General features: G+C 39.1%; 1 protein-coding gene across 1 annotated transcript; it reads left to right on the top strand.

Annotated features, from left to right (window-relative positions):
• The first annotated feature begins 221 nt into the window (after positions 1–221).
• On the top strand, positions 222–20,771 carry TMEM170B (transmembrane protein 170B). Its single transcript, XM_032115461.1, has 3 exons — positions 222–832; positions 8,379–8,549; positions 12,459–20,771. Exons 1-3 carry the CDS (start codon positions 736–738, stop codon positions 12,587–12,589), a joined length of 399 nt encoding a protein of 132 aa, XP_031971352.1. The 5' UTR covers positions 222–735; the 3' UTR covers positions 12,590–20,771.
• Positions 20,772–25,087: the final 4,316 nt, after the last annotated feature.

Here is a 25,087-nt window from a genome sequence, read left to right as displayed (position 1 = left end):
TAGTGTAATCGCTTTCTTTTCCCCTTTAAACCTACCCATATGTGTATATAAATTTTATTTAACACACTTCTTGCTAACGCAAGTTTCTTTGGGGGTCCACGACATCCCCAGTCTTCCGCGCTCTCCTTGAGTCAAATCGTGATTCCGAATTCTGGTTCTCCGTTTGGTGGGAGGAGCCCGCGCCCCCCGGCTCCTCCCGCCGCGCCTGCGCGGGGCCGCTCTCCCGCTCCGTCCGCTCCCGCTCCCGCTGCCCCGCTCCCGCTCCCCTTCCCGCTGCTCCCTCCCCCTCCCCTCCGGCAGCGTCTGGCGCCGGGAGCGTCCCCGCTGCCGCTGCTGCTCCCGCATGGAGCCGCCCGCCTGAGGGACGGCCCGCGGCCGCCCCGCCCTCGCCCAGGTGATGCCGGTGACCGGGGTGACGATGCCGCCGGCGAGGCGGTGGCGGCCGCTGCTGATGGAGGAGGCGGAGGCGGCGGCGATGATGATGATGATGATGATGATGGGCTCCGCTGCCCGGCCCTGCCCCTGAGCGTTGGGGAAGCGCCAGCGGCCGGCTCTCCTCCTCCCCCGAGACTGCCCGGCTCCCCCCGGCCGCCGCCTCCCCCACTCCGTCCTCGATGTCTCCACCGCGGCGCGGAGCTCCCTTCGCCGCCTCCCCGCCCTCTCGCTCCTCGCCGCCGCCGTCTCCCTCCCGCCCCGCGGTCCGGCGGCCGCCGGACCCCGCCCGGCGGTGGCACCATGAAGGTGGAAGCGGGGGACAACTCCATGATCAACCTGTCGGTGCAGCAAGTGCTGAGCCTGTGGGCTCACGGCACCGTCCTCCGCAGCCTCACGGGTAACGGGGCCGTGCGGGGCCGCGCGAGTGCGAGGGTGCGCTCCGCGGGGCGGGCGGGCGCTCCGTGGCTGGAGCACAATGGAGGGCGTGGGGGTGGCGGTGGTCCCCCTGTGTGCTGCGCGTACGGAGGACTGGTGTTCGTGTTCCGGAGTCTCTCCGGGTGCTTACGTGTGTGTTCTGTGAGCAGGTATATCGTGTGTGTGTGTGCGCGCCTGCTGTGGGGTCCAGGGAATCGGGAGGGGTCTGTGTGAGGCGTTAGTGTGACTGGGGTGTGGACTCGGTGTCTGGGATGCCTGCCCCTTCAAAGGACGTGAGCGTGTGGGATGTGCTCGCTCACTTTTCTATGTCCATCTATAATAAAAGAAGGCTAATGGTGTAGGGTGTGTGTGCATGCGAGTGAAGCGATGGGTACCTGTGCATGAGTAAAGGGTTGTAGAAAGTGTGTGTGAGTGTGTAAATATGTATGGAAGGCTGGAGTATGTTTGTGGGGGTGGTTGATTGGGTTTTATTTTTTTTCCCCTTGTGGATTTATGCTCATTGGCATTTGACAGAGCTATAAAAAGAAACCAACTAGAAAACCGTGAAATTGAATGTGGAGAATCAGAGACTTACCCTGCTACCCCTAAGTATACCTGTGCACAATGAGAGCTGTGGGAGTGAATGAGGTGACAGATGTTTTCTGACAAATAGTCGTAATCTTAATCATCTGGGATTCTTAAAGACAGCTGTTACGAAAAGATTCTGTGAACCAAAGTAGAGCCAGGTCCTCACCCTCTGTTAGGAGAGGGGAGCTTTGTCTGGCTTTTGGCAAGAACTGGCTTTTTTCTGCTCAGTCTCAGGCTGAAAAATGGGTTGGACTACTGTGAAACCCAAGGCATACAGTGGAGAGGGGTATCTTCTCTTATTGTGTCCATGTGTAAAGAAAAGCATAAGCTTCCAGCTCTGAATAAGCAGGGATTGGGTGTCAATAGCAGAGATGTAACTGAGTGGTGTCTTTCTGCTCGGTGTAGGGGTATATTCAGTGGTGACAGATTAGTGGAAAATGTTGAGTAAAGGGTGTAGGTTTTAAACAGTTATGAAAATATTCTAATATTTATGGAAGAGTATTATGTCATCTTTTTGCACTCTATAGTAATCATGAATAGATATATTCTTTTTTCTTTTTTAATCTATTAAAGGTGGAAGAAGTGTGATGAAAATAGAAGTGTAGCTGAAGTTGAAGCTGTAGCAAACAGAAAGTGATCATCTTTCTTGTTCTTTTAACTTTCAGGATACATCTTAGTGTAGTAAAAAAGATTAATCTTTTTGTATTTGCCTGATCTGTGAACAGTGTGTGTCTGATGAGTAAAGTTTCCAGGTATTAGTGTGGTGACGCACTAAATACAGCTCTCTTCCTGAGTAGTTACTTTAGCATACCTACTTTAAAAACTTGTACTCTTAAAGGAAAAAGTTCACAATGGATTTCACTTTGCTTTGTGCCAGACATCCTCTATAACATTTTTCTTATTAGACCATTATGCAACATAGGCGTTTCTATGAAATTAAGTGCCGAGAGTAAAAATCAGCTTGTTTCTCACTGCTTTTGCAATAAGATGAGGGGTTGCATAAGGTGTTTATAATGTGTAATGTTTTTTCTTTTTAATTTAAAAAATATGAAAAATAATTTTTTATCCATCATAATGTTGTTGGACAATGTCACCATCAGTTATAGTTGCAGTTTCTAAATTGGTGCTTAAATGCAGGCTGCTCTTACAGCCAAAACCTGTTGAGTTGAATGTTCTCATGGACTGTCAACAGTCCAAAACTTGCACTGGACTGAAAAATCTTTTCCACAGGATAAAATATATTTTGATACAATCATTGATAATAACAAAAAGCTGAACTAGTTACATAAACCCTTCCTTACTACTTACTGAAGTAAACTTTGTTCAAAACCAGAAATTCTGTTGTTTTCCCTGCTAAGAAAATAGGTTTGTGAATGAGTTTATCTTCTTTGACTACTTAATCCCTTCCCTTTTGCATCTCTGTTAGGTATAAGGAGAAACTTCTCCAGAATACTGGGAAAAGAAAATCATTAATATAGCGTGTTCCATGAATATTCAAGACTGCCTTGTGTTTACTTTTGGACTTAAAGTTGTGGTCTGGACTGGACTTTTAAGTTGCTCAAGTAAAGATTTTTCTCCTTTAGATAAACTGTATTAATTATGTTTGCACAAATAAGTTGCAAAGTTTTATCAGCATCCTTCTTAAAAATACATTAATTTTCTGAAACTTTCAACAGGGTCCTGATATGAACTCCAGCCTAAGCTTCCTACCCTAATAGCTTAGTTTTGGTGGATTCTTTTTCCTGTCAATGAGAAACTGAAAGATTATTTTTATACTGTATATGTGAACCAGGTTCAACATGAAAAAAGGAAGTGCTGTCTTTGGTATGTGGTCTCAAATACCTAGGAGACCACAGACAAGTTCATTGCTGCCACATGCGCATCACACCCTGTAACAGCTAAAGCTGCAAGCATTGCTCCTTTTAGCTGAACACAGGCCCATCACCATGATGTGCTTGCTTCCTACCCTCCTGACTTCTCTTGGAAGGTGGAAGTAAGGCTTTAGTAATCATGGGACAGGTGGGGTGGCTTTTACCTCACTCTTTGTTACATCCTCCAGTAAATCCCAGGAACACCTCCTTTATATGAACTGGTTGTGTTTTAGAGTTAAAGGTAGATGAGGGTTTACTAGAACTAGTCAGACAGTAGCTGAATTTGAACTGAAAAAGGAGAAAAAAAATCCCACTATTAGTATCCAGTAAAATAAAAATTGTTTAAAGGCTGCTTCCACAATAAAGGACTTGGCAATATTTCTACTAATAGAAAGTCCTAAGCTCCATCCTGTGCTCATTTGTTCCTGATTGTCTGGTTTGTCTTTGCCCCCTATCCTGTTACTTGAGAGGACTAGTCTGTAATTTAAGATTTAAATGCTCCTCAGCGAAGTGCTTTTTTCCCACTTAATGCAGCAAAAATGTTAGCATCTCCAAACAACAATTTGACTGTATTGTTGTTAACTTTGAAAGTATCAGTTAATAAAGTAATTAAGGACAGGACCTGGTGCTGAAGAAAAAATGTATCATGTAAAGAGCAGAGTTACGTTTGCAGGTTTCATATGCTGTCACTTCATCTGAGTGCTTTGCGTTTATAAGCTACAGGAATGTAACATTACTGTTTTTTTCTAAGTCAAAATTTGACATGTGCTACCTTGTTGACTTAAATTTGTATTTTTGTATTCCTAGTACAAGTGCTTATTGCTTGACTTACCTCTGTACCTAATAGTAGTAGGATGGGTACTGGGCTTAGAATGGAGAGAGAGATACTCTGTTTTGGAGTAATCCCTTTTGATTTATGACATGTTGTAGGCAATCATTATTCATCTGGCAAAACAAGCTAAGAACTAGAGGAAAAGTGCTGAAGATGAAGGACTAAGGGAGATACTCCATTTTTACTGAAGCTGAGTGGCAGTAGGGCAGCATATTCACATATATGTAGAAAATATTTGAAAATGTTATAGTTTATCTACTTTGTGTAAGATGAAGCTGTTGATGGAGTGCTTCAAGTGTAGATAAGATGGAAGTGATATGAATGTTATTCTAAACAGTAAAATACTTTAAAAACTATTTTTCTTATCTCTAAGGCTGTGTATGCCTACACTAATACATGTATAAGGTGTATCTGTATTACATAAGCATAATGTGTGTGTGATATTTTTCTGATATGTATAAATACCAAATACCAAACAAAGAAGTACTTCAAAACTGGTGTGATTGGGCATTAATTACAAGGTATTTGAGCCTTGCAGTTTTTCTGGTTAGAAAAGAATCCCCACCTAAGGCAAACCAGTGGAAAGGAACATAAACACTATCTTAAATTATCTTTTCACTTTAAGCACTAAGAATTTTAAATAAACATGAAAAATGTATCTCAGTTGCTCTTATTAGAAAAGCTGTGACATCTTTGCAATGTATTGAATGTCACTGTGCTTGTAAACTGGTAGGTACTGGACCTTCCCTAGTTCCTGTATTTCTCTAGGAACTGTGGAGTTTTGATACACGTATGCTGTGTTTTGGTGACTTTAAGTAATTTGGGTACACTGAAAGGAAGCTGTGAAATTTTCTTAGAGTCAAGCAAAGGAAGTTGCAAGCGTTTTTTAGGGATGCTCTATGAGGGCGTGACTAAATGCACTGAGGCTAGGTGAGTATTTGAAGCTCTCTGACAGATAGAGGTAAATCATTACCTCTGCAGCAGCAAAGTACTCTGTCTGTGCAGCTCATGTTGTCAGACGAGCCAGCTAACTAGTATAGCTGCACAAAGACTGAAATTGGAATGTGCTTTTTTTGTCAGGGTAGCAAAGGTGATGATGTACCTAAGTTTATGCTGCTTATTAGTCAGTGTTTAGGACATAATTAGTTGAGACACTTCAGTCTCACTTCCTCTTCCTTAGAGATATGGCAAGTCAATTCATCAATTAAACTATTCAGTCATTTTTGAACAAGTGAAGTCATGACTGTGTTCAGATGTCCACATTCTCTATTTTATAGTGGCACCTCTCGATGTTATTCCCAACCCATTCTTTGTGTCTTTCAGTGTTACTCTAACACAGGGTTTTTGAGAGTCATCTCTCTTCATGATTCGGGGGCTAGATGATATTGAATTTTACAGAACATGAATTGTATCATTCTCTGCCCTCAACATGTCAGGATGAGAATGTCTACATTGTCCTCTAGGTGTATGGAGCTTAAGGTCTCCTCTAATTTTCTTGAAAGGTTGTCTCTCTCTCCTTGCCTTGTTCATCCCTGTTAAACAACTTGGTTGGCCTCATCACTCACCCTATGAGCAGAAGTAAATAAATGAGTGTGTTGAATGAGCAGGCATAAAAAGAGTAAGTAAAGGAGGATAAGAAAGGGTAACCTCCAGCCTTTCCTAGGGAAGGTGCTTGGAAGTGATTTGTCCTGTTTCAGCTCCTAACACCTAGGTGATGTTTTAAGGAAGAGAGGTCATAGTTTAACAAAACTCCAGTTGCTTTTGTGTCAAACAAGGAATATTTCTGGATGTTTTCTAATTTCCTTTTCAATATGCCTGCTGCTTTTAAGGGGTAGGAGGAGAAAGTGTGTAGCAAAGAACTGAAGTTTGTATTTCTTTAGCCAACAGGACATTTTGGTGCTGGTTCTCTTCTCAAGCCTCCTGCCCTAAATATAAATTGAGGGATGATGCTAATTTTCCTTGAGCCTTATTTGGAACGTAAATAAGACTGAAGATAGTTGCTCGCTGTGGAGCTATTTTGTTGTGTAAGAGTTTGTAAATATTTTTGGTTTCTTAGTTACAGGGGAGTAGTTAGCCTTCCCATAAGCTTTCATTTTCTTCTAAAAATACGGTCACCCTAGTGAGTTTTCCGAAGACTGGAAGTCATTTGTCTTCTCTACCTGATAATGGTTGACAATGCCTACAAACCCCAATTTCCTAAAAGGTGATGCCTAACAAATCCTGTAGAGATTATGGTGTGTGACAGTGTCAGGTTCTCACAGACTTTCTTGATCCATATTGATTGGGTCCTAAGGTTTATTTCCCTGTTGTCAAACTGTAGGTCTGGCAGGGCTGCCAGCTTCTATATTGGCAGATCTTTGGTTAATCCTCTTGTTTATGTGCTTCCACTTGAATAAATAATGGAAACACCCAAGCTGTGCTAGTAATGGATAAGGCCTGTTAGGACTGCAGGAGAGGTTCCCCTCCCACACTATCCATGAGCATAGCAGATTAGATCACCAGTCAGTCAGTCTTAATTTTAGTGAGGGGGTTTGTGGAGTGAGTACTTGACACCCCTGCCACTGTTTCATCACAGTAGCTTCTGAGAATTATGAGACAATCATTTAGTGGAACAGTACCATGGTCATTATCCTTTTGCCAAAATTTTTGAGACCCATCTTGGGGCCAGGGCTGAAGGGATGGAGGATCTGAGGAGAGCTGCTCCGAGCTACCCTCAGGATGTGTGTGCATACATCCAGGAACTCAGAAGAAAATGTTACACCTTGAACTACAGCTGAAGTATTAATTGAATGTAAATTTACCACCCACTTCCTTGCTGCTCTCTTCAAAGAGCCCTTTGGCTACTGTGATTCAGAGTTGTACGTCCTTGGGCAGGCATAGTGTTGCCATTTATGCCTGTGTGAGAGGGGAAGGGTTGAGCTACTCCCAAAGTGCTGCTCAATAAAAAGTTTAAACTCTGTATCTGTGCTATCTATATACATTTCCTACTGACTACGGACTCTCAGAGCTGTGGTTATTGTGTAGCAACATTTTTTTCTCAGCATCTTTTCGCAGTATGTTTTGTGCTGCTCAGTGTTTTTTAAGTTAGGTAATTGGGTTGTATTTTTTTCTCAAAGAGTTGGTGTGAGTCAAGCTGCATTAATACAGGCTCTCCTCATAAACAATAAGTATCTTGCTTTTGTAAGGAAGCTGGGGTTTTTGTTTTGTTCTATTTTTGAGAGGGACCTGCAGCAAAGACTAAATTAATGACAGTATTATGGGATTATGGAATATGTACCCTAATTTGCTCAATTCTGTAATAATGCATACCTACTGTAGTTGTCTTAACACAAAAGGGATTTTTTCTTTTATTTACTCACCCTTTTGAATTATAAAATGTTTTTAGAAAGTCGACACCAAGTGAGAAAGGTTCTTGAGTTATTGTGCAGCTCCATTGATGGTTCCAGCTCTTTTCTTTGAAGGTGATCATCATGTCTGCCATTCTTCAAAGAAATGTTTGTGCTCCACACATTCTCATGATCTGATGCCCTTTTTAGTAATTTAAAATAGTCTCTACCTCTCTCTGAAGTTCTGTACTAAGCAATCAGAAGCAAGGAGTTAGATGTGTTAAAATTTGTCGTTAAAATTACAGTGTTTTTATTTGTGCCTTTGAAGCTAATTTGATGGAACATTCTATTAAAGCTACTGGGTGGATCAACTAAAGTCTTTAATCTCAGTTTTCCCATCTGATGTTACCTGATGTTGTCTCTAATTGGTGGGCATGGGGTGGGGGGGCTGGGAAACAACAAAAAATCCACACCCACCCCAAAATAAAAACTCACAACCCAAACAAACCCCAAGCTCCAACCAAGTTCTTGACTTTTTCCTCTTTCAGCCTTTGTGTCAGAGAATATTTTATTCTACAAAAAGCAGTTACAATGCTTACTAAGAAATTGCAATCAACACTATTTAAAGAAACCATTAAAGGAATTATGACCACTTGTAAAAATACATCTGAATCAAGATTTTTGCCAGAATCCTTTTTATAATTTTTGACATAATACAGCTAATCCTTTATGATAGTCTGCTGAAATGAGGAAAGAGTCTTGAGCATGTACTGGTGGTGTCACATGTATCACTTTTAAGATGGAAATCAGTATTGCTTTTCTCTTACTGTTGATTGATTGCAGTATTTTAAAGTTTGTTATAAAGTTCTTGTCTGAAAAACATTAACCCTTTATTTGACTGCTTTCTTTCAGAGATGTGGTACTGGGTTTTCCTCTGGGCTCTCTTCTCCTCTCTCTTTGTCCATGGTGCTGTGGGAGTATTAATGTTTGTGATGCTGCAGAGGCATAGGCAGGGGAGGCTGATCTCTGTCATTGTGGTCAGCATTGGATTTCTGGGTTCTGTAACTGGAGCAATGATAACCAGTAAGTCTGCCTTTTGTTTGTGTGTGGTGTTTTTTTGTTTTGTTTCTTATTTTACATCTAACTTCTAAAAAGAAGAAGAAGGAAAATAAAGCCTGCATTTCTTAGTGAACTGTTAATTGTTTATTAAGGATTTTGTGATAGTTATAGAGTGACTCCCCCTTCTTCCCCCCCCCCCCCAAAAAAAAAAAAAAAAATTAAGGTTTGCTGATGTTCTAGGTAAAATGCTGTTTGGCAGGGGCATCTGTTACAGAGTTTCTTATGGTATTAGATGAATGTCTACCACTCAGATTACATTTTTTATTTCTTGACATTGTATCCTCAGATAGGTGCAATCATTTTTTCTGTTAAAGCCAAAAGGTTCACAGGGCTATGGTTAAAAACCACACTCATGTTTAAAACATTGCAGAAAATAGGAGTATTTTATGTAGTAAAGTGCAGAAGTGTTACACCTGACCGAATATGACAGAAGTGATGTTGACAAGAATGTTTTGAGGAAATGCTACTCATCTGTCTTCATCCAGAGTTATTGGTATCAGATGCTGCTTTTCCATCTTTCCCAAGAAATTCTTTTATCTGTGTCAGCACTGAAATATGGGCCATAAAACCTGTAGGACACTTCATTCTTTGGTTTTATCATAGCCAGCTATGTTTATCAAACATATAAATAGACTACGGTAGCTTTCCCAAGCAAGCAGGAACATGCTGAGGGGGGGAAAGTAGCGAATGCTATTTTTGCAGGAAAGAAGCGTGTGCTTCATTGTCTGAAGCAATGCTGGTAAGGAGTTCTCAGCATCAAAATCCATGTGTTGAATGGTGCCTGTGTTAACTGAGCAGTAGTTTCTGCCCCAAAATCTTCAGTGTTGCAGAAAAGATGGCCTAACTTGAAAGGTCTCTGAGGGTAAGGAACTCTAAATCTATCAACCACCATATAGTCTGAAGGCAAAACTTCCCACCTTTCATTCTGGTTTTCCTGTGTTCTGCCCAGATTATCAGAATAGTGGTATCACTGTCAGCTTTGGACACATTCATAGAGGATTTGTGACAGATTAGTTCTTACAGCTGCTGAAAGTCCTTCCTGGCTATTGTTTTACAAGGTTAAATAAAAATGCAAATGTCAGGAGGAGTTTGACTAAGACTTTCCTCAAAGGGTTGTTTTAATTGCTACAGATTTGTCAGCTTAGAATTTCCACCATTTAACACAGTAAAGTTCAGTTGGGTTTTGGGGCTTTTTTTGCCAAGTTGGAACTAGTTGAGTGCCTTATGTTATATGTTACGCTGATTTTTGTCTTAGGCTTAAAATGGCAGTGGCCTGTTACAAAGTCAACCATGCATGAGCATTTCTGAAGAACTGAAGTTGGGAAACGTGGTGTTGAAAGATCCAAGCAGAGACTTTCACAGCTTTCTGTGATGGGGAGGTTTCAGGATCAGTGTCTCCCAAGCCAAAGTACTTTGTGTCTTTTATCTTTGCATAAAAAGAGGAGCAACACAGTTGTATTTTTGGCATCCAGTTTTGCAGGTCAAAACATTTAACACATAAGCAGTCCTGTTTGTGTGCATATTCATCTGAGAATTTATCTAAGCCTAGACTGTAGACTTGTTATGCTGTTCCCAAAGGTTTTGCACAGAGCATTGCAACTTGCTTAGCCAAGTACTTTTACCTTCAAATATTTTTTGTTTCTGGCCAGAACTGGCTTGTTTCATACTGAAAGAAATTCTGCAGGGAGCTTCTGAAGGCAAATTATGGTGATCAAGTATTAAAGAGGATTTTTAATAGCTATTGTGTTGCAAACTGGAAGATGCAAGTTGGAATACCAGCTGTTTGGATATGCCTGGTCCAGTGCTTAAGAAACTGAAATAGCAAACTGACTTCAATTTCCACTTTGTATTTCCAGTCTTCTGCATTGTTTGTGTAGGTGAATGAAGTCAGTATAGACTATTGCACAATATAAGTTTAATTTTGCTCAGGGAGATCTTTCAAACTTTTCTGCTGTTCTGGGACCTTTTTACCAGCATATGGAAAAGCAGGAGACTCCTCCATTTTTAAGCTTTGAAAAATCATGGAAATCAATGGTTATTAAAAAAGGTATTGAAAAATTAACAAAAACAAACAAAACTGCAAAACAACAACCAAAAAAACCCCACCAAGCCAAACAAGAATACATAAATACCAGACAGCTTAAGGCAAGGATTTCAGCTGTATTTCATCCAGAAGGGTCTGTTCTTCCTCCTTTTTCCCAGCACACTCCTTTTTGGTGACATATTCTTATTTCCCTTGTTGGCAGCCTATTGTACACACTTTTGGCTCTACACCAGCTTTGCTGGGTTCTGTGTTACAGGTTGTATTGCACACTGCTATTTGTGTAATAATACATAATTACCAAACTACCAAATTTTTATTGTTTTATTCTGGATACTTCCCAGAGTATCTCAGTGTTTGCTCAAGAAGCCCAAAATTTCTGTTCTTGATCTAGTAGTGACAATTCTGGTATACATTTTTGGCCACTTTGAATTTGCTTTGAAAATATAATTTTAATGTTAGTAGTGGGCTCAGTCTAAAGGATCTCTTTCAGTTTTTGACAGCAGCTAGCCAAGGAACAAATGGAAAAGCTTATGCAAGGTAGCTGAGTGAAATACCATAAGGCCAGCCTTCTGGTGAGATATTTCAGACAAAATATGCTTTACAGAACATGGTTTTTTTAAAAACAGTAATAAAAATAGATTAACCCAAAAATTACCTAACAGTGTGATTAGTAGTGTTTGTAAGTACTGTTATGGCCACAATCATTAGTGAGTTCTACTCTTCCTAAAGACACTGTAAAAATTAGGTGTTGCTTTTTGAAGATGTAAGATGATTCAGATGCTGGTTGTACTTTCAGAAAATCTGTTGGGACTCAATGTAGTTCTGTGTCACTAATGGATTTTTGATCACTCCAGCAGACTATTCCTATTAGTGACTGTGCAATAGCAAAAAACCCCACCTTTTTTTTAACTGTTGCATATTATTTTTAAAAATTGTGATGACTTTTCATTTCTCTTTGAGCCTGAAAAAGCCTCTGTGATCTCTGAAGGCATTTAATTATGACTAGATTGCGCCCAAGACGATACGTACGGAAGGTCTACAATTAAGTTTTGGGTTTGGTTTTGGTTGATCCTGGCCTCTTGATACTATATTTCAAATTTGAATTTGCACACAACTGTACAAGGAAAATGCTCTGTTGCAGGTTTTTTGATTTTTTTTTTTTTTTTTTAATGTGCTATAGCTCAAAATCTAATTGTATTGGTTAGAAGTTTCCTCTCATAGATGTTCATGGATAACACTGCAGTATTTTGACCTTTTTCATGTTTTGCTGGATTTGCTAAACAATTGTTAACAATTAAATAGTTTAATAAAAACTACTTATATAGAAATAAACTCATATAATATGACCAGTTTATTCAGGTGACATATTAAATGAACCTGGTAAATGTGTGTTTGCAATTGTTTTGTTGACACTAGCAGCTTTATTGTTCTTGTCTTCTCCCTGCCTACACAAACACTATTAAACCACACTTCAGATTTGGTCAATTTTTAGAGGATTGCCTTGCTACCTTTTCAAACTGGCACAAGGCACAAAAAATGTTTTAAAAATATATCTGAAGATGTCTACAGGGAAACAACAAGATTTAATTTTCTTAAATCAAACTGATGATGGAAAAGTTGATCTGGTTCAGTTGGGAAAATCATTCCTGAAGCATATACGTAACTATAAAAACACAAGCAAGGCTGGTAATTGTGTAATGCCATGAAGTAATACAGTGTTTGGTGATGTTCTATAAATAGCTGATGCATAGACAGAGTAAATAATTTGTCACATATTTCAACCTTGGCTTTTTCTGTGATTTGATCATTGTTTTCCTTGTGATTCTTAGGTGCTGCAGTAGCCGGAATTTACAGAGTAGCAGGAAAGAATATGGCTCCCCTAGAAGCTCTTGTCTTTGGTGTTGGACAGACAGTACTGACATTAATTATTTCGTTTTCAAGAATTCTTGCAACGCTTTGAGACTTATGTAGAAAGGGGGAGACAAAAATCTTTAACCTGAAGAGAAGCTTCCTCAGAGTGGATTCATCCGCTTATGGACTCGGATTCTAGTGCGAGAGAAAGGAAGCGATGTGGAAAGTGCACTGCAAATCTCGAGGCTCAGTCAAATGAACAGGCTGTCCTCTAGTGTTGGAACTGCAGAACTCCTGCACTGCGCCTTACGTGCCTCCGTCATGGGCAAGGGGGGGATCCCTGTGTGCCAAGTGGAGATGGAGCACCTCGAGCAGCTGCCAGGCAGGTCCATGCTTGGTGGTGGGATCACTGTCCTGAACATGTTGTCATGAAACAGGGGGGCTGTCCTGAAAGTTGCTCTGTGTGCCAAACTTGGGGTTTAATTCTGAGCAGGTGGCTGGGTAAGCTCTGGAATGTAGAAGAATTCTGTGAATGTGCACAATTCTCCTTGAATTCAGGTGAAATAGCAGAATAACTGACTTTTGTGTATTAGCAGAATCTCTCTGAATGCTGAATATTCTTGTTCAGTATTCAAAACAACTGCTAGATGTGTTTTAAAATGTAGATGAATTTTGATGGGGTTTAAGAACCACAGCTTTAACAACCCTATATAATTAGCACTATGTGAAGAATGGCTCGTGGCAGTTTTCTTCTTTAGCACGTTTCTTTGTGATTTTAGCACGTCAGAAATCAGGAGTTTAAGGAGCCTGTATGAAGGTTACTAAGTACAATCTGTTGTGTATGCACAAACAAATCTCAAATCAATGTTTTCCTCTAAATTATTTTGTCTTAAACATGCAGATGGTTACCAGCCCTTCTGCAAACCTCAGGAAGGGTACTCGTTGCAAATAAACTCCCTATATTTAATTAAGCACGGGTAGGACCCTTACCCCTACATGTATTCTGTAAGGAACATGCAAATATAACAAACTCTCAGAGAACACACCTATAGGGAAAAGGGAGAGGGTAACAATATGATGTGTTGGTTTTCTACTGAACAAAAATACTAAGTTTAATAAAATAGTTACCATACTCCAAAAATTTGTAAGTGGGGCAGCATTAATGTATTTACTACCTTGTTTCTGAACACTTTGTATCTTTGGAAAGGTTAAGATACCTGGAACTTTCAAAGACTTAGCTTTCAGTAGTTTGTGCTTTTCTAGTTTAAAAGGGACAGAGTGGTGTTGTGCATGTGAAGTGTCTTAAATGTGAGTGTTTGAAGTAAAGAGAAATTTTAATTCTAATGAACTAATTATTTATGAAATACAAAATTTAAAGGGCATAAAGTTTTGTGAAGAATAAGGAATCTTTTACATCTTTTCTCAACTGAATTCTTTTCAGCAGTTGTCTCTTAATGCTTGACAGGGGTAGTAAATCACTCAAAGGTTTTGCTGTTACAATGTCAAAAAGACGTTCGGGACTGTTGCAAACACTGGCACCTACTGCACAGCTAAAAGAATATGTTTAAAATATAACTTGCAATCCAGTCATTGCTTAGTGCTTCAAAATATAATGAATTAACCTGTCTGCCTTTACCTTATTCCGCATACATTTCCTTAAAGTACTAAGAATGCTAATATTATCTGTTTTCTTTAAAAGCATTAAAGTCTTGTTTGGAAAATGTACAAAGTTATGGGCTTTGCAGGGAACAAGTTAAAATACAGGTTTATAAACATTTTCAGTGTTATTTTTACTTTTAATTGCTTTAAAAATGTGGCTGAATACATATGCTCTCACTGGTTTTGAATGTCTTCAAAAACTTTTTTTTTGTGGTTTGTTTTTGTGTCTTGTGTCTTTTACTTTCTGCTTATACTTTTTGGCACACAACCATTGCACTTTAGTTGACAATGAAATTATGGTATCTGTAAAAAGCAATTGAAACTCCTCTCAATTGTCTTAAATTGTGAGAAAACTGGTTTCAGGTATTTAAGTTAAATTGAATAATAAAAGAATTGAAGATATTTCTCCTAATGTGCCTTCTTACATATGTGTTTAGGGGAGAGTATTTAGAAAAATTTGTCACATCTTCATTCTTGTTCTATTTTGATTGTTTCTAATTAATTTGGTTACTTGATACAGTGTCTTGTTCAACAGACCTTAAAACTTTTATTTGATAACCTGGAAATGCTTGTCTGGGTCAAAACCAACCATATAATGAAGCACTGTATTCAGTAATTTAGGTTGTCTCATGCCTTTAATTCACATCGAAACTTATTCACAGGTTCCAAATTTCCTTGAACATCTCAATTCTTATTTTTAATAGGAGGCTATTATGCTGCCACTGGTCAATGGCTTGCTGTCTTTCACTAAGTTAAACTACAGCAGACTGCTGCTAACTGATGAGATACATATGCTTGTATTGAGGAACTTCATTCTTCATTTTAATTACTCTGCCAATGAAATTGTTGCCATTGTAACTTTCCCCCTTGGACAAGGAGGCATGTTTGCAGGTTTTAAGGTACCTTTCTCCAAATAATTTTTATTGCATAGGTTGCTTGTATTCCTTTTTAAAACGTTGTCATGTGCTTAGTTGTCTCTGCATTATATGGCATTATTGCCTGGCAGCAAGGGACAGGCAGATAATATAATGCTTAAGTGACTTGACAAGGCTTTATTTGACAGAAGTTTGTTTTCAGCTGTTTCCTGTGAGGAATTTATGATGATAAAAAGCTTGTCTGTGAAGTATTCTTTGATCACAGAATGAACATACTGCCTAGTAACTCCAGCAGTGAGAGAAAGTGTAAGTGGCCTTATGTCTGCGAAACTTGGAACTTTCATTCCACATCCCTAGAAACAGCATTGTTAAGCATAAGGTGCTTTAGTCAGTGTGTATATATAAATGTGTGTGTATATATATCTATTTATATATATATAGATGTATATATATATATATATATATGAAAGAGTGGTGGCTTTGTGGAGTGTTTTACACCTGACACACGCTAACAACTGGGATAGCTTTTCTAAGAAAAAGTAAAACTGCTTTAGATAGCCTTCCCCTCCTCCTGCCCCCTCAGTTAGGCTACAAAGATATCTTGTGTGTGAATGGCACTGGTGGTACCCTGGTTCCCCTTGGACAATACAGTGTTGTCCTGTTTACAGGATGTCTTAGCACTATCTTCGATCAGCTCTGCCTGTCTCTGCATTGTATCACTGGGCACATTCTGCATTGTGCACAACAAATAACGTGTCGACACAGTTTAATATTTGGGAGAAGGGGGAGTACTGAATGTAGTATTTAATGTGGAAAAGCTACTGCTTTTTTAGAAGCTGCTGCTCTCAAAGGTTTAAACATTCGACACACTTTCAATTTATCAGTATGATCATAGACTCATAGAATACCAGGTTGGAGGGGACCTCAAGGATGACCTGGTCCAACATTTCCTGTCAATAGCATGGTCCAGACAAGGTAGCCCAGCACCCTGACCAACCAAGTTTTTAAAGTGGCTGGGGAATCCAACACTTCCCTGGGGAGATTGTTCCAATGGCATTATTCCAGTGTCCAACTAGAATATCACAAAGTAATTTGCACACGTGACCCCTCATCTTTTCCATGTGACTCCTTGTAAAAAGGGAGTCTCTTCTTTGTAGGTACTCAATAAAAATTGGAATATGGTGATAAAATCGCCCGTAAGCCTTCTTTTCTCAAGGCTGAACCAACCCAGTTCTCTGCCTTTCCTCGTATGTCAGGCTTCCCAGGCCTTTGATTATCCCTCTGGCCCTTCTCTGGACCCTCTCCAGCCTGTCCATGGTTTTGTGGGTTTTTTTGCATAGCAGGGACCGAAGCTGAACACAGAGAACCCAGGTGTGGCTTGACAAGTGCTGAGTGAGATAATGATGATTTTATCTCTGCTGGTGATGCTCTCTGCTAGTGATGAAGTCCGTTATTTATTTCAATTATCTCATTGGCTTTCTTTGCCATAACAGCACACTGCTCACTCACATCAAGCTGCTTGTTCACCAGGACCCCCAGATCCCTTTCCACAGAGCTGCTCCTCAGCCAGGTCCATCCCAGCCTGTGCCGCACTCCTGGATTATGTTTCGCCATGTGCAAGATCTTACCCTTGTCCATGTTGAACTTCTTAAGGCTTTCTGTATACCCTATCAATGTCCTTTTAGTTCTCAATATGTATTTTTCTGCTTTTCCATCTCTGGTACACTTCTCTTCTGGCTTTGAGCAGACTCAGAGGTTCACAGTTAAGCCAAGGAGGTGTCTTTCTCTGCCTCTTTCCTGACCTTAAAGGTGATAAACTGTTTAAGTGTTTCCAGGAGACTTGGTGAAAAACTCCCAGCACCCACTAGCTTCTTTATCCTCCATGGCATCCCTTCCAAATGGGCTCTGAGCATAATGAAGTTTGCTCTTCTAAATCTAAAATGTTTATTTTAACACCGACCTTCAGCGTGCTCAGCAGGATCCCACTGCTGTGATCATGGCAGCCAAGGTTATCACTGATTGGGATTTTACAAAGCTGGCTTCCTTGGCTTGTGAGTAGTAAGTCCAGCACTGCCTCATTCTTGATTGGCGCATCTAACATCTGTATTCCAAATATGTCCTTCACGTGTTCCAGGAACTTGATGGATAACACGTGGCCTGCTGTATTGTTCTTCCAACAAGTGTCTAGGTAGCCAAAATCGCCCATAGAATGAGGTTCTGTTGACCCAAAGCTTTCTTAAGTGACCCAAGTATTGTTTAATTGGTGTTACTTCCTTGGTTTGAAGGTCAGTAGCAGATGCCTACTTGGAGATTCCCCTTGGAGATGACCCCTTTGGCCTTGACTCAGGCATTCCATAGAGCTTCTGCAATCTCTTGGTGATCATCAGTACACATACACTGGAGGTGGTTGGTCTTCTAGCTCTCATCTTGGGAAGCAGCTAAGGAACGTTTGTCACTGCTCCGGTTGGCCTGACATTCCCCAGATGAAAAAATATTGTTTTAATTCAAAACCCAGAGCTATATTTCAGGAAAAAAACTTCCAAATAATTATTTTCTTTAATTTTCTGGGTAATTTTGAGTTTATGAAACTAAGCTGTGTGCTGTGGCTAGCCATGATTTGCTGGTGACATTTTTTTGAAGAAACCAATGATTTAACCAGTTTTGAACACCCAACATGGTTCTGGTTTTGCCTAAAGTAGCTTTCTGTTTTTGAAGTACACTGTTTTGATTTTGAGAAAGGGAATAGTGTTTCCCTCTCAACATATTGTATATTGATATTCATTTTGCTTACAATTTGTATTTGAATTCTGTTGTGGGGGGCACATATATAATGCCATTTGTGCAGAAACGAATGGAGTCTAAGTTCTAAGAACTTTAAGAAGTGATGTAATTGTTGTTTTCTGTTTTAATGTATGTATTTCATGCACTAGGCATATTCTAATAATCCCTTGCCTGCATTAAATCTAAGTATTTATATAATAAGCATATTAAACCCCTTGTTTTTGTGCACAGCCATCCAACATCACACATGTATAATTCCAGATAAATAGACACAATAATATTGCTTGGTGTAGTGCATTGTGGATTAATCAGTTAGCCCTCTCCCTCCCCCCCCCTCCCCCCCAATAAGTATGTGACTCTAGTAAGACCTAGAAATGCAATTGTGAACATGAGAATTTTTTTCAGTTGCTCCTCTGTTTCTATAAATAGGTGTTTTCATCACGTGTACTTCAGTTAAGGGGAAAAATGTGGAGATTAGGTCACAGTTGTCATCCTAACAACCAATCTAATTCCTAGCAATTTGAGAGAAAATGAAATTCTAAATACTTTCATAAATTATGATGGATTATTACATACATAAAAATGCTAAAGCGTAAGTTTTTTTCAGAGTTACCAGAATTTAACATACAATTGCATCAGCGTATTGATAGGATACCTTTTGAACTATTACTTCTTTTTAGTCTCTAGATTGGGAGCAGCCCAAGGTGGAAAGACTATTTAAATCCTCAGCTGCTGCTTCAGAAGGAATAAATGTTCTTTGAGTACAAATGAATTTAACAGAGCTGAACATTTGTATTGGGCTAAAGGTCAAATATTTGGTCACATGTTGGTCACCACCATCAAAACCTTTAAGGTCAGTGGGAAAAGTATTCTGTACTGTTAGAGCAGCAAAATCTTCATCTGGGTTGCATTAATTTGCATATGTAACTGCACATAATTTTGGGTAAATGAAGTTATCATAGAAAGTAGAATTCAACCTGACTACATACTTTTGATATCCTAAAACTGTGACAGGTTATGTCTTGACAGCATGCTGTTTCTGCTGTTTCCCACAGTTGTGCCTGAAGTTACACATGAAATTCAGTTTGTGCATTAATTCTAAATGTAATCACAAGGACATCTCAAAGCCTGCAAAGATGTGTTACTGCTTAGGGTATTCTCCCAGTGTAGCAGGTATAAAAACAATTATGCTCTAAAACAACAATCTAAAGAAGTATTTTCTTTCAGGAACAGACTTTTTTTCACTTCTAATTGTTCATCCTGTAGTTACTGAAGACTTTAGGAAGTTACTGCATGAATCCTACCAGGATTTGACAGTTGTTGAAGGGAATGGATAGTACATCCTTTTGTGCTCCTTTTGTGGACTGGAAAACACCAACTGTAAGGCAAATACTGAAGAGTCATTTTCAATAAAATAAACAATACTTGTTTAATACAAATGGTATTCCTTTTGATTTGAGACCTAAATTTCGAGGTTTGCTTGAGATATTTAGTATCAACATTGTAAAATCCATTCTGGATTATCCATCAATATAAGGCGTATGGGAGCTAAAAATCTAAAACTTATAGAATTATTTGGCTAGAGGCTTTACTTGTTTGAAATGTGCCTAGATTTTATACAGAGAATGAAGTTCTGAAGGTCCTTAATATTTTGGGTGTTTTAGAGGATAATCAGGTATCTATGTAAGTAAACTTTTGGCTGTGACAATGTATGGAATAGCACACAATTCTTCAGAAGTGCTTACAGAAACCACTAAGAATAAATACCTGTTTTACAGTTAGAGAAAGGCTACAGTATTTAACATCTGTATTGATAACTTTAACACTTGTGCTATAAGCTTTACAAATATAAGTATTCTAACCATTTGGATTTAGCTGAGCAAATAAGAGGAGAGGAAAATGGGAATTTGAAAATCTTTAGAAATAACAAAGGTAAAAATACTCATCAGTCCACTGACAAACTTGTGTTCCTTCAGTACAGCTTTTCATCAAGCATGACTTAAACTATAGAACATTGTTGGTATCTCACCATAAACTGTCTGGTTGATAGAATGCATTCTTCAAACTTGTATTAGAAATAGATGTTCATATGTTCACTTTATGAAGTTACCTAAGCTAAGTTGTTGTGACCTAGGCATTGTTATGAAGCTCAAAGATAGCAACAACAGTGATGGAGAAGAGTGATTTAACATTTGGTTGATTTATGCTTTGTACAGGACTATATCATAGTGCGCAAAAGGTACTTGTTTTGAGTTGTGGATGTACTGCATGCTCATGTAATAGTTTAGCTCCAGTTAAAAAAGGAGTGGCATTTAAGCTGTAAATACTGTATACTACTATATTTCATTTTTTAAACAACTTTTTTATTTCCCTGTTTGTGTACAGTTCTCTATGTACATGTAAAAAAACCTTAAAACAAACAAACCACAACATTTTGAGATACTTTTGTAGTTCTCTTTTGCATTTTAATTGCGTTAACAATCAAAATATGTGCATTCAGCTGTCTCTTCAGTTTGAAGTTTTCATTGCATGTTTTCAGGTTCTTTGTAAAACAGCAATAACAGTTGCACAATTATTTAAAGTAAAACATTCTTCTGCACAATTTCCACTTCCATTCTTTAGAATGCAGACACAGTGGAGCGCTTGTCCAGTTCTAAGATTTAAAGAATCTAAGTAGTTATTTATTTCTCTTTTCTTTTTAGTGGTAGGAAATGTCTCATAGTAGCTTGTAAACAGAATTTGCAAGTTAAACATGATTTCTCGTGCTCATTATTTGACTAAAATTTTCTGTTAGAATATTTTCATAAACTTTCTGTAGCTTATTGCATGTTCTTCTAAGTAATGACAAAGCTATGTGTCAACCTCTGTATGAAGTACCCTGATAACACAAGTTTTGCATTTTGTGAATCTGGTTGAAATATACAGATGTACACATAAAATAAAGCTGAAATTAGTAATTAAATGTACGTTCTTGTAGACTATAGTGGTGTGTTCCTGCAATTGTCTTAATTCTGATTTATAAATAGAAAAAACCCTTGGTGGGACCTGTGTTAGCACAAGACCGAAGTGTGTTGTGGGCAATACCTTCATTTCTCCATTGTTTCCATATACTGTTTTATGAACTATGGCCTCTGTTTCTTATAGTTAAACTTTAGCATGTGGGGAAAAAAAAGCCTGAGCAAATGAAGCATCTGTAAATGGCTAGTTACAGCAGAAACTGAGGCAGCTGCTTCTGTGGATATAATAAGGATTTGTTTATGCAACTGGGTGAATGCAGTTTAGAAAACAAATTGGTTGCAGAAATGAGAACCAGATTGATATAGTTCATCAGGTTTTCACAAGGGAAAGCTGTTTGGGAGAAATATGCTTAGTCAACATGATGTAAATGTTTTTATGGGTTTTTTGTTGTCATTGACCTGCTGAGGTATGTAGCTGCTATTTATTCCTGCTTTTGTCCCATGTACTTAATTTTTAAGGAAATCTAATTCACCATGAGTGTACTAGTCACTAGCTCTTGGAGATGCCGTTTTGACAGAGTATAGTGTAAGCTTTGTATTGTTTATTTTAAAGAAAAAGAAGTTTTATTTTGCTATATATTTTCTTAAATAATCTGTCTGGGAACATTCACTAGTAAATCTGTGTGTCTTCCATGCAGACTGAAAGTACTGCTTTTGGAGATGGCATTGCAGGAGCTGATTTATGAAGAGCTTAAGGGGCTTTAGTGAGTATACAACCAGATTGCTATGTCTCAAAGTAGTTGTGGGTTGTGGGTTTTTTTGTTTGGTTGGTTTTTTGGTTTGGTTTTTTTTTTTTTTTTTTTTTTTGGGTGTGCATTTGAAGTTTGGGGTTTGGGTTGTTTTTTTTTTTTTTTAAGTTAAAGTTGTTTTCAAGATGAGTTTTTACTGTGAGTGATGGAGGCACAAAAAGGGAAATCAATCTAGAGAAAAGGATTCAAAATACCTGAATCTTCTGATTGTAAAGTCTGGAGGAACTTGTGTAAGGCACAATGCAATGCTGTGCAGAAGTATCAGCTTTCAGAGTAACTGCCAGAAGCAAGCAGCTACTTTGATTTTGCACCCTGCGTGGGGTACCTGCCTCTGCAGAACAGCTGGGTACCCTCGGGGTCTGCTTCTGAACGCAGCAGGGATGTTCCACTGCCATCCTGCTCCCTGGCTGCCTGCCCTGGACCGCCGCAGGCACATCTGTGAAATCTGAGCCGTGTCCCCAGCGAGAGCCAGGGGACAGCAGGAGCTGAGAGCACGAGAGCTGCTCCAAGGTAAGTCATGTCTGTGCCCAAACTGGAGCCCTCGTTCTGGGAAGAGCAATGTCCAAATGCTATTTCCAGTATCCCACAACGGCTCATTCACGATTGAATTTTTTTTCCTTCTTAAAAAGTAAGATGTGTGTATTTTTAAGACCCATACTCTCCTGAAGAACAGATTTTCTTGTTTTCTGAGAAGCTTAGTTTCAGGGAGTGCTGTTAAGCATTGCACTGCTTAACAGTTACATTGCTTCACAGAAAGGTTTTTAAATCAGCTTCACTCTCCCTGATACATGAGAGAAATAGTATGTCAACTTTAAAGTACCAAAAGTAATTAGCCTGTTGAGTTGGATGTAACCAGAATAAAACTGTGTTAAAATAGTCTACATATTATATCATATATATCTACAAACATATATGTAAATATATAGACATGTAAATATGTATATCCATATTTAACTGAGCTTCTCATACTGGCTTTACTTTGTAAATGGTGGTGGGGTCTACCTTTTCTTCTAGGAGTATTTGTTATTTTTCAAGTATTCGTAGTAAGCTTGGGCACAGAAGTACAGTGTAGGTAAAGCTTGTTCAACGGTAAAATATGATACAAGTTTAAATTTTTTGGAGAGCATGAAGACAATTTTTATTTCAAGTATGTTCCTTTTGTCCAAATAAATTACAGCATGTGTCAGCCCAACTCTGTTGATGGATAATAGAACAACACTGATTACTGACATTCCAGGCATGATAGATATTGGCACTCTCAGGGGTTTTTTAAATCGTTAAAAGCTGACTGAAAATATTATTGTAGAATAGGAGCTTGAAATGTTATCAGTAGAAGGGGAGCCAGAGTAATCAGTAGTCTGAGCATATAGCTTCCTATTTAACATGGAGTTTATCCCAACACAACTGTTTCAGAACCAGATGAAGCTGTCCCTTTGCACAGTGCCTGACTATCAGCTGAGCAGCCCCTTTGTACTGTGGTTGCATTTTACTTTAGAGCTGCTAAAAGCTGTCTTAAGAGCTGCTTAAACTGTCCCTGGTGCTATTTAAAAAAAATAATTAAATTACGGTGCCTCAAAAAAGAATGTTTCTAATGCCTGCACTATTTGTTCTCTCTTTAGTGTTGGAGCAGTTACAGCTAATGGATGCCTTTCCATTTCCAAACCTTGCTGGGCACAGCTTCTGCTTTTAGTACAATTCCAAGTACCTTCCCTCATTAGAGGTTATTTGTTATTCAACCCTGGGAGAGGTGTGCAGCCCTGCTCCTAGCACTGCACAGCCTAGAGCCTTAGACCCTGACTGTTCCCCTCTTGTGCTGGCATGCATGCACAGGACCTACACTATAGAGGCTCTAACTAAGTGTAAGACTGTAGAAAACAGTGATCTAAAGGCAGGATGGAAAGTGCAAGGAAATAGCATTGTTCAGCATGCTAAAATGACAGGGTTTAGCTTTTTAAAAAAAGTCAAAATTAGGCCTGTTATCACACAGCCAAGTAACTTGAGTGATAAAGCATAATGATGCTTGAGAAGTCAATCACTGCCAGACAGAGACATGACAGGCCCATTGGATGTGGGTGAAAATGCCCTGATAGAATACCTTGAAATAAAAGCATGGAACTTAGCTTGGATGGGGAAGCAGAGCAATAGATGAGGTGGCCAAGACTAGGATGCACTGGGTTATGGTGAGGATCTTTGTACTGCGTGAAAGAGAGAAAGGAAAGGTGTATTTCTCAAAAAGGGGTGAAAGGATGCTGCAAAAGCAAGAAGGGAGGCAGCATAAGCTTCTTCTGGGAGGCTAGAAGAGTTTTATTATTCTGAATATAAAAAGGTAGATATCCACATCAGAGATCATGCCTCAAGTTTAGCATTTTTAATTATGGCAGTGCTGTACAGGAAGGGAAAGAGAACAGTGAGATATGAAAGAAAGGAACAATGTGTTGTGCTGGAGGAATTAAAGACAGATTCCAGACAGTCTTCATACTTCACCCAGCTCTCCTTCAGAGTCAGGTGCTGCACAAAGATACATACCCAGGGCTGTTTCCCTCATATAGAAGGAGCACTTCTGCTTTCTTGTAGTTCTTATTCTGTGTTTTTTTGGGATCCCACCAGTTTAGAAAACTTCGTGCCTTTATTGACTAATGCCAAAATAATTAATTAAAAGCCTGTTCAGGTTCAATTAATATTTAAGTTATTTTTATCTGAATTGTTACTTTGGGGAGTATTAGAACAAATGCTTTGCCACATTGGTTTTCCACAAATACAAGAAAATGTTTTTCTTGATAGTTTTTAAAACAAGCAAACAAAAGGAACCAGTGAAGTACTACATAGTTCACTGTGCCAGATCGTATGCTCTGAATTTTTTCGTAATCCTGAGGCAATATATAATCCTTGCTTTAGAGGATAGTTGTGAAAGAGTTGGATGGTTTGTTTCTCAGGCACCAGGAGTTTTTAGGCAAACCCCCTGCAAAGCAGAAGTTCTGTCACTAGGTGGTGATCTTGGCCTGTTCAGGATTTCTCTTCCTCCTGTCTATCCCCTTTCCTCCCATGCTGCACCTCCAGCTAATGACCAAAGCAATAATCCTGATTTAATGCTGCTTCTGAATATTATGGCTACAAATGTAAAGAGTCTTTGCATGTAAAGGCTTAGAACAGACTGAAACTATTCGTTCTCACATTTTTCCTCTTAAATTTATCTTTGCTTGTGATGTCCAGTACTCGAGGTATTATTTATTATTTATCCCTGGTAGGATGCTCAACATTGTGCTATACGACTTGAGTATTTCTTAAAGTCACACTAAAAAATACAGGAGCAGATGAGAAAATGCAGAGCTGGAACACTTAAATGTTAAATTACTCTTTACCTGACTTGAAAAAGAAATGTGATTTTGGTGGTGGGTATTTTTCCAAATAAAGGAACAGAGCAGTAGTGTGTTGGCTCGAGAATTCAGGGCGCAAGATTTTGCCTGGTGATGGGTAGTAAGGAAACAGTAAAAGTGGGAGTGGGCAACAAACTGGGACAGAAGGGAAT

The sequence above is a fragment of the Corvus moneduloides genome, chromosome 1 (genome assembly GCF_009650955.1).
Source record: "Corvus moneduloides isolate bCorMon1 chromosome 1, bCorMon1.pri, whole genome shotgun sequence".
NCBI classification, from domain to species: Eukaryota; Metazoa; Chordata; class Aves; order Passeriformes; family Corvidae; genus Corvus; species Corvus moneduloides.
This window is presented reverse-complemented; position numbering and strand designations above follow the sequence as displayed.